The 10,621-nt window shown below is 38.6% G+C and overlaps 1 protein-coding gene across 1 annotated transcript in view; it reads left to right on the forward strand.

Annotated features, from left to right (window-relative positions):
* SCML2 (Scm polycomb group protein like 2) overlaps positions 1-10,621 on the forward strand; it is an 81,511-nt gene that overhangs the window by 67,960 nt on the left and 2,930 nt on the right. The window contains exons 9-12 of the mRNA XM_007467403.1: positions 1,856-2,059; positions 2,772-2,954; positions 7,827-7,940; positions 8,636-8,890. Of these exons, the coding sequence (XP_007467465.1) occupies positions 1,856-2,059; positions 2,772-2,954; positions 7,827-7,940; positions 8,636-8,890 (756 nt within the window). The remainder of the gene's footprint in view (positions 1-1,855; positions 2,060-2,771; positions 2,955-7,826; positions 7,941-8,635; positions 8,891-10,621) is intronic.

The raw sequence follows: 10,621 nt of genomic DNA on the forward strand, positions 1-10,621 counted from the left end.
GCTCGCAGCCCCGCCCGCCCCGGCGGGCGAGCACACAAGCCTCTGGGGCTGGTGAGTGCCGGTCGGCACCGATCCTCTGTGCGGGAATCTCTCCGCTTTGCCTCCGCGCCCCTGTGGCTGCGCTCTCCTCCGCGGCTCCGAAGCTCCCCGCTCCGCCTCCCGCAATCTCTGCCCGCGAAGGGGCTCCTAGTGTGTGGAGACCTTTCCTCCTTCACAGCTCCCTCCCACTGGTGCAGATGCCGTCCCTATTCTTTTGTCTTTGTTTTTTTATTTTTTTTCTTTTGCCCTACTCAGGTACGTGGGGAGTTTCTTGCCTTTTGGGAGGTCTGAGGTCTTCTGCCAGCATTCAGTAGGTGTTCTGTAGGAGTTGTTCCACATGTAGATGTATTTCTGGTGTATCTGTGGGGAGGAAGGTGATCTCCGCATCTTACTTCTCCGCCATCTTCCCCTGATCCAGGTTAAGTTTTTAATAGGTGTTTCATTTCTGTGACAGAGTCCATCCTTCCTATGGCTATTGCCACAAAGCTTACTTATCATATATTTCAACATAGTGAAAGTAAGATTTTTTTTTTTTTTTTTTTGCGGTACGCAGGCCTCTCACTGTTGTGGCCTCTCCCGTTGCAGAGCACAGGCTCTGGACGCGCAGGCTCAGCGGCCATGGCTCACGGGCGTAGCTGCTCCGCGGCATGTGGGATCTTCCCGGACCGGGGCATGAACCCGTGTCCCCTGCATCGGCAGGTGGACTCTCAACCACTGTGCCACCAGGGAAGCCCTTAATAGATTTTTATTGTACTAAATATAGACTGTATACATGAAAATTTTGCAATAAATTGAGTAGTGGATAAAAATAATATGCCTCTTGATTTAGGGGGACAGTATATTTTCTGTTAATAATATTACGTTGTGTGTTAATTTGTATTTGTTGATTCTCAGTGAAGAAAAATTATAGAAACTTGACTGGTTGTGATTATAATTTGCTTCTAAATTCTAAATGCTTTTATTATACGAAGGAAAGCATTTTTTTTAAAAATTTTCTTCCATGAACCTCAGCATGTATATATAAAGAACATTTTTATTTTCTTAAAAATTAATGAAAAGGGCTTCCCTGGTGGCGCAGTGGTTGAGAGTCCGCCTGCCAATGCAGGCGGACACGGGTTCGTGCCCCGGTCCGGGAAGATTCCACATGCCGCGGAGCGGCTAGGCCCATGGGCCATGGGCGCTGAGCCTGTGCGTGTGGAGCCTGTGCTCTGCAACGGGAGAGGCCACAACAGTGAGAGGCGTGTGTACTGCAAAAAAAATAAATAAATAAAAAATAAAAAAAATTTCTCTAGGTCATTAGAACTTACTGTGACACATATCTGAAATGATTTGGTTACTTTAGAAAATACTATATAATGAGAATGCAATATTGTTGATTTAAAATAAATTCAGTCCAAAAGGAGTGTGCTAATATGACCAGTTTTGAAAGAAAATTCTTATACTGTGATTACTGTTAAAAAGTGAAAATATTCTTGTCTTTAAGCCATTTTATATAATCTGAGAATGTGTGAAGAATTGTTTTATGATGTTACTAAAACTTGTATTGATTTTATTATAATCAGTTTGGGCAGAATTCTAGAAAATGGAATAAGCATTTGGATTATTTATTTCTAGATTTCATATATTTACAAAATGTGAAAATATATTTACATACATATTTTTAGGTAGCAGAAATGATCACTGATAGTAACTATGTTTAGGTTATCTTTGAGTGAAGCATGGCTAATGGGATATATAGTGATTGATTATGTAGTGTTTATGTTACTTCTAACCAATCTCATTGTTTGTTATATCTGTATACACGTTTTTCATCAAGTCTGTGTCTATGTAAACAAACATGGAAGCTCTGGCCCTCACCTGGATCAGAAGAAAATCCAGCAGCTGCCCGATCACTTTGGCCCAGGCCCTGTCAATGTGGTGCTCCGGCGGACAGTGCAGGCCTGTGTGGATTGTGCCATTCAAAGTAAGACTGTTTTTGGATTCCTTAAGCCAGATGATCGTGGAGGAGAAGTGATAACCGGTATGCCCATCTAATCCTTTATGAGCTTTTATTCCCTAATTTGTTTTTAGGTTTTAAGAAGGCAAGGATTTTATAATACATACATTATTTTATAAATTTATATTCTGTTAACTATAATATTTGAATATTATATTAATGTAATAAAACATGTATAATAATTATATGTTTATAGACTTTAACCCTGGTTTGGAAAGTTTAACTTTCAAAATAGACAAATAATGTCAGAGTAATACTGTATATTGTGGTAAGAGGTACAGATTTTTCCTTTTACCTGCTATATTAAGCTCACTATAGATAAAGTGAGCTTAATATATTTTAATTTTTTTAGAAAACAGACTAATCTGTAAGAATCTCTAAATAAAAAATGCGATTCAAGAAGTGAGTAAGAGGTAAGATACACATGGCTTTCATGATTGTATGATCAGATACTGCATTTGTACCCATGGAATGTTTGGAAGAGCAGAAACTATTGTACATCAGTGGGTTTCTGTTGTTGTTTACTTTATGAATATTTTTAAATGAGAATGCTTTTATTCAGACTATTGTGTTTGAATGAGAGGAACTTTTATAATTTCAGATTATTCCTTTATAAATTACAAAAACCACACGTTAGATTTATAATACATTTCCTAAATTGATGACTTTGATTTTTGTTGATGTAGTTCTCATCTTGCTGTGATGTAACTCTGACATCTTTTCTTCCCTATAATAGCCTCCTTTGATGGGGAAACTCATTCCATCCAGCTCCCTCCAGTGAACAGTGCATCGTTTGCTCTTCGCTTTCTTGAGAAATTGTGCCACAGCCTGCAGTGTGATAACCTTTTGAGTAGCCAGCCTTTTAGCTCTTATAGAGGTAATGGTCATAGTCCTGAAGAGCATGATCAAAATAAATCAGGTAAGAGAAAATGTAACATTTTATACTGTGCTTCTATTTTATATTAGATTCTACATTAACTTGAGAATCTTACATAATTCAGTTTTTCCTGTGTCTTCCTCAGAGTAAACCTTTTAGCCACAGTGAAGTAATTAGACATGTATAATATATGGTTTTTGTTCATTCAAAGTGGAAAAGTAATTTCTTATTGTATTCATAATTAACTTGAGAATCAAAACCTGAAAGTTGTATCATTGTGGGGTCTTTTTGTTTTTTAAAATTTATTTATTTATTTTTGGCGGCGTTGGATCTTCGTTGCTGCGCATGGGCTTTCTCTAGTTGTGGGGAGCGGGGGCTACTCTTCGTTGTGGTGCGCGGGCTTCTCACTGCGGTGGCTTCTCTTGTTGCGGAGCACGGGCTCTAGACATGCCGGCTTCAGTAGTTGTGGCTTAAGGGCTCCAGAGCGCAGGCTCAGTAGTTGTGGTGCACGGGCTTAGTTTCTCCGTGGCATGTGGGATCTTCCCGGACCAGGACTCGAGCCCGTGTCCCGTGCGTTGGCAGGCGGATTCTTAACCACTGCGCCACCAGGGGAGCCCCCCCAGTCCTATTTTAAGTACTGTCTGTATGGTATATTTTTTCCCATCCTTGTACTTTCAACCTATTTGTGTGTTTGAATTTAAAGTGTAGTAAGTTTGTAATACAACTTTAAAAAGAAAATCCATTCTGCCAATCTGATTTTTTACTGGAGTGTTTATTTCATGTACATTTAATTTAATTACTGATAAGGTAGGATTTACATCTACCATTCTGTATGTCTCTCTTTTTTTGGGGGGGGGTAGTCTTTTCCTCCATTACTGCCTTCTTTTGTTTTAAGTAGATGTTTTCTTGTGTACCATTTTATTTTCCTTGTTCTTTTTACTATTTTTTTGAGTTATTTTCTTAGTTAGTTGCCTTGGGGATTACAATTAACATCTTAATTTAAAACAATATAGTTTGGATTAATACCAACTTAATTTTAATATTATGCCAAAACTTTGCTCCAGCATAGCTTTTTTTTCTGCCCACTTCTTTGTGCTCTTATTGTCATACAAATTATATTTTATACATTATAAGCTCCCAAATACAGTTTTATAATTATTGCTTTTTTAAAAAAAGAAATTTATTTATTTATTATTTTGGCTGCGTCAGGTCTTCGTGGCTGCGTGTGGGCTTTCTCTAGTTGTGGCGAGTGGGGGCTACTCTTAGTTGTGGTGCATGGGCTTCTCATTGCAGTGGCTTCTCTTGTTGCGGAGCACGGGCTCTAGGCGCATGGGCTTCAGTAGTTGTGGCTTGTGGGCTCTAGAGCACAGGCTCAGTAGTTGTGCCTTGCGGGCTCTGGAGCACAGGCTCAGTAGTTGTGGCACACGGGCTTAGCTGCTCCGTGGCATGTGGGATCTTCCTGAACCAGGGCTTGAACATGTGTCCCCTGCATTGGCAGGTGGATTCTTAACCACTGCGCCACCAGGGAAGTCCTATAATTATTGCTTTATGTAGTTGTCTTTTAAATGAGAAAGGAGAAGAAAAGAGTTATAAACACAAATATATTTACTGGTACTGTTTTTTTTTTTTAATGTGGATTTAAGTTATTCTTTATTTTCATTTCAACTTGAAGGAGTCTCTAGTATCTCTTATAGGGTAGCTCTCTACAAGTGAGGAATTCTCTGTTTTTCTTTATGGAGAATTTCCTATTTTCTCCTTCAGTTTTTAAAGTTTAGTTTTGCTAGATATAGAATTCTTGGTTGACCGTCTTTTTGTTTCAGTGCTTTGAATATGGCATCCCACTTCCTTCTAGCCTCTGTAGTTTCTGATGAGAAGTCAGTTGCTAATCTTATTGAGGATCCTTTGTATGTGATGATTTGCTTTTCTCTTGCTGATTTCAAGATTCTCTTTGTCTTTTGCTTTTGGTGGTTTGACTGTTTTTTCTAGGTGTGGATATCTTTGCATTTATCATAATTGGAGATTCTTGTGCTTTTTGGATTATGCAGATTAATGTTTTGCATTAAAGCTGGGAAGCTTTTAGACATTATTTCTTCAAATAGTCTTTTTGCTCCTTACTCTCTCTGTCCTCTCCTTCCAGGACTCTCCCATTATGTTTATTGTGGCATGCTTGATGGTGTCCCACAGGTCTCTGAAGTCTGTTCATTTTCTCTCTCTCTCTTTTTTTTTTCTGTTCCTCAGACTATATAATCTCAATTGACCTCTTAAAAAATTTGGTGATTCTTTCTTCTGCTAATTCACATCTGCTGTTGAGCCCCTCTAGGGTTTTGTTTTGTTTTTTAAATTTCATTTATTAATACTTTTCAAGTCCTGAATTTCTGTTTGGTTCTTTTTATAATTTTTATCGCTTTATCGATAGTGTGAGACATTGTTCTTATACTTTCCTTTAGTTCTTTAGACATGATTTTTTTTAAGTTCTTTAAACATATATAAAATAACTGAATTGATATCTTTGCTTAGTAAGTCCAGTGTCTGGGCTTCCTCAGAGGCAGTTTCTGTTGACTTTTTTCCCCCTGTGTATGGGTCATACTTTCCTCTTCCTTGCATGTCTCCTAATTTTTTAATTGAAATTTAAAAGTAATATAATGCAGCAACTCTGAAAATTAGGTTCCCTCCCCCTTCCTAGGCTCTGTTGTTGTTGCTGGTGCTGTTTGGATTTTTAGTGACTCTCCTGGACTAATTTAATGACTTTTGCGGGTCTAATTTTGTTATATGTGGCTACTGAAGTCTGTTCACTTAGCTTAGTGGTCAGCTAATGATTGAACAGGGATTTTCTTAAGTGCCTGGGACCAGTATGTCTCCCAGCCTTTGCCAAGGGGTTCTTAGTGTGTGTTGGGACTTACCTTGAACATTCCAGGAGGCAGTTTACAAATCTGCTTTGTGCAGAGCTTCAAGGTCAGCAAAAAATGAAAGATTAGGGCCTTCTAAAGTCTTCCTGAGCATTCATACAACCATGTACATACATATGGCCTTCTAGATTCCCAGGAATATCTCAGTGCTTCTCAGAGTCCCCTAATGGACATCTCATTCTCCAGTTTTTCCTTTTAAGCTTCTTGGTCAGCTTCTTGTCAGCCCCAACTGGTAATACTATCTCTGGAAGCTGCAGTGTTAAACAATTGCCATTGTTGTGGGTTTTTTGGTTTGGTTTTGGTTTGGTTTTTGACCAGTGCTTTGGATAGGGCTGTTCACACAGAGCAGGCTCTGATTTAGGTCAAATAAAACAAGCCCAGAGATCAGAGGTTTTCAGTGAGCTGCAAGATTGATCAAATAGTGACACTTCTCTGTGGGTGGAGCTTTTGGAGAGTTCCAAATCCTTTGTGCCCCCTTCAGTGCTAGACTGGCTGCTGGCTTTCACAGCTACTGTAGTTGCGAAGCTGTTGGTTTGCAAGGCTGCTGCAAAACTGGGGTGAATGGGATTATATTAGGGAAGGTAAAATGCCACAGAATTTGTTGTTCTTTCTGAGATTCAGCCATTTTTCTTGAATAAATGCTTTTTGGGTTGTTGTAATCCTTTAGTTAACGTCCAGAATTTTGAAAAAGTTAATTTTGCCAGCGTTGTCATTATTTTTATGAAGGAGTGGATTTTCTGAAGTCCTTAATCAGTCATCCTGGAAGTGTTTCTCTATGATGACTTCTGAAGTACTTTGTAAATTACCTGGCCTTTTCTAGTTATCTCTGCAGGAACAGTTTCATGCCTGAGCTCACTACGATACCCAGAAGCAGAAGTCAAGAATCAGTTTTATGTTTGTATCAACCCCAGATAGTAGACCATATACCAGCTTCATAAACTTTTCATAAAGAATGTATTATAATATTACAAGTAAAAGATAAGTAAAGACTTTTTCTGATCTTCCTATGATTCTGAGGTAAATATCTATAGAAAACTATAGAAACTGTATATTTTAGTACTCCAATTTTCTGTATCATTAAATGGGTATGAAAAAAGTCAATTATTTCTCTTCTTAGAATTTAACTGTCCTAATTGTAGAAATATCTCTCATTCACTGAAGTATGTTTTGCCTGTTAGTTTTGTAGTTGATGATTAAAAATAAAATCAAGTGGTGAGAGCTCTCTTAGACTCATTAGTAATCAGTCAGTAACTGGATGGCTGAAGATTGCTCATCAGACGAGTTTGAGAGGCATGCCTGGCCCCCAGCCATTTTGAACTAGATCAAGTTTGACTTTGGTACTTTCTCATTGCAGTCTTTCTTCTCTCTGGAGGTCTGTTATCCTACTTTATAGATTTCTATTGCACTTTATTTTTCCTTTTAGTTGGAGATTAAATCAAAATATTGATCGATAATGTAGTGTAATGTAGTCTAATGTAGTGTAATAGTGTAATTAATAAATTGAAATGTCTTTATTTTCAGGATTATGCCTTAAAGTGTGGTCCTTTAGGAAGAAATGCATTTGGTTGAATGATAAGTAACCAGTAGAATTGTTGTAAGGGTACCTCTAGGCCAGGATTGTTGCCTATAAAATGGAGTGTTCATTGTACCCTATCTTCTCTTTAACTTCTCTGAATTCTTAACTTTTCTTGCTCATGGGAGCAATTTTCCCGGGTCTTTTTAGACACATTACAATTGGTTGCCTCACTGTTGGCCTGAGAGAGTTAGAAAGATGTGATGACCCTAGAATAAATGAAGCCTAGACATAGTGCCTTTAACCCTTGAATATAATATCACTGAAATATTTAATAGGATGAAATGAACACATCTTGTTCATAAATAATTGATAAATTATTGATGAAGTTATAGTAGGCAAATGATTTAGAAACAAAAGTGTTTTATGCTGATGATATGAAAATGCTTGAGTATATTAATTAGTTATAACAGGTATTTCTTTTTTTGAAAACAGTAAAAGAAGATACAACAGAAAAGAAAAGCACCAAACGACCTTCTCAGGAACCTCTGCCTTATGTTGCTCCTCTCTCTCCTAAGCTCCCCAAAACAAAATTGCATGCCTCTGAAGGTAAAGAGTATTTACATGTTGCAAGATGGGGGAGAAAAGTCACTCTTCTATCACTTATATGCTCTTGAGTGTTGATGCTGGAAGCAGGGGAGTATATTCCCCAAAATCAGTTTGGCAGTTAGGCTACTACTTTGGCAGCTTTGTTGAGCGCTTCATTCCCTTCAGAAGTGCACAGTTGTCATTTCTCCTCAGATTAAAGAAAAACAGTTATAGCCATATTTTCCATTCAGCTTTGTATTGCTAAAAGCTGATAGAAAGAGGAATAGAAAAATCTAGTACATTTCTCCAGTGAAAGTTTTAAGTGCCCAAGGAGTAAGCAAATGTTAGAAACCAACTCTGTGATCATATTGTAACAAAGAGTTGTGAAGAACTGCATTCCTAAAAATAAACGCTTTAGTGAGATGTTCATAGTCTTGGTGGCAAGACTGGCAAGGGTTAGTTGCCATGAGAAAAATAGGTGATATCATTAGAATCAATTTGGGTTTCAGGACAGTGTCCATTACTATAAACACCAAGAAGGGGATGGCCATGTGCTTTGTGTTAGAGGTTTGTGGTTCAGTATAGCATGGCTTAAGTGAACTGTTGTTGGCAGTTAGGGGATTTTTGACCTTTTAATAGTATTCGAGCTGTAAGTCTGTTGAAGATAATTGCCTTTATCTTTTTTCTTATTGCCTTTGTCTTTTTTTTTCTTGAAGAAGAAGTATTATCTTCTGAGGGAAATGGCATGCCCAAAGGGGAAATGCTTTCTGAAGAGTCCAAAAACTCACCACTAAATCCAGCAAGTTCTTTGAATCCTGCCAGCACAAGTCCTATAAGCACTCATACTCCAGTCTTCAGTAGTGTTTCTCAAAGTGTGCCATGCACCTCGAGTTCAGCACTGGTGGGGACCGAATCACCTCCCAAGAGCAGTCACCATGAAGTTACATTCCAGATGCAGAGGAAAAGTGAAGGTATATTCAAAAACAGTGATTCTCAGCCAGTGTGTTTGTCTTTCCCCTTAAGGTTTCCATGCCCCACAACATCCCCTGAGAGTTTATCGCATTGGAGAAAGTGCCAAAAGTGAGGAGGTCGAGTCCTCCCCTTCACATCATTTTCAGGGCCAAGCTGCTACGCATGCTCTAATCCTCATGGCATTACAGAACTATTTCTGGGAATCTGGATCACCAACCATGTTTCTGATGGAGACTTCTCCAAAAGTTTAGTGCTTTTCTATCCATTGTAATTTATCATTTCCTTGGGTACTGCCTGGACTCACAACCCTCACATGACTCTGAGGCCTGGAAGGATGCACTCCCTCTTCTTTCTGACGTACTCTCTTCCTTGTCCCTACTGAGACCTTTCCTGGCCCCAGCCTGTGTGTGGTTCCCAGATCTAGGCTCTGGCATTCTGTTGCTGCAGGCGTTTCCCCATTTTCCACACTCCCAGTCATTCCCTCAGACCCCGCAGGAGAACATGATATGTATAAACAGGACAGCATCCTACTCTTCATTTGGAAAGAGCCAGAGCAGCCTTCCATGTGCAAAGATAGCTACTGTCCTGTACCCTTTTAAGGGTTAAGGGTGCTGTGGTGAGAGGAATAAGTGTTTTGTCTTTTGTCACTAGATAGGCATCTAGGCAAGGCTGAGGAGTAAAGGAAGTAGGAATCAGCTAACTCCCCTGCCTTTCATAATGGATATTATCTATGGGCAACTGCACTGTACACATGCTGTGATACATTTAATATCGTCACCCCCATCTCCTACTCCGTGTAGATTGTCTCTGGTTTTGGAGTGATTTTTGTAGAGAGACTGAAGATAGATGTTCATTTTATAAAGGGGTAGTGTACCCTGAATTTTTAGATATTTTCACAATATATGAGTTCATGAAGACAGGCCTTCTGATCTCCTAGTGTATATACGACAGAGCCATTAAGGAGAAGAGCATGACTGGACTTTGATTATTTTTCACATAATTATTTATTTCATGTAATTATTTGAATAACACTAATATAATGTTCATAACTTTCTCTGATTATTTTGAAGATGTGGGCCCAGTTAAATTATTTTCCATGATAGATTAGAAATATATGAGCTCACAGTTGTTTTATTTTTATTTTTTTAATTTTTTATTTTTTAAAAATTTTAAATAAATTTATTTATTTTATTCATTTTATTTTTAGCTGTGTTGGGTCTTTGTTGCTGCATGCGGGCTTTCTCTGCTTGTGGCGAGCGGGGGCTACTCTTTGTTGCAGTGTGCGGGCTTCTCTTTGCCGTGGCTTCTCTTGTGGAGCATGGGCTCTAGGCATGTAAGCTCAGTAGTTGTGGCTTGCGGGCTCTAGAGCGCAGGCTCAGTAGTTGTGGTGCAAGGGCTTAGTTGCTCCGGGGCATGTGGGATCTTCCTGGACCAGGGTTCAAACCCATGTCCCCTGCATTGACAGGCGGATTCTTAACCACTGCGCCACCAGGGAAGCCCCTATTTTATTTTTAATATAAAATTATAATTTTATACCAGAAATCATATCTTTACATATAGTTTATTTGTAGTAATCCGTAAAAGTGGTTATATGTTATTCAAAACATAACTGTACCAGATTCTGATGACAGAAACCAAAAATCCTACACAGATATAATTTAGAGGTATGGTTAGCCTTGCCAGTAATTTTTTTTTTTTTTTTTTTTTTTTTTTTTTTTTTTTTTTTTTTT

Source organism: Lipotes vexillifer, unplaced genomic scaffold (assembly GCF_000442215.2).
Source record: "Lipotes vexillifer unplaced genomic scaffold, Lipotes_vexillifer_v1.1 scaffold318, whole genome shotgun sequence".
In the NCBI taxonomy this organism is placed as follows: Eukaryota; Metazoa; Chordata; class Mammalia; order Artiodactyla; family Lipotidae; genus Lipotes; species Lipotes vexillifer.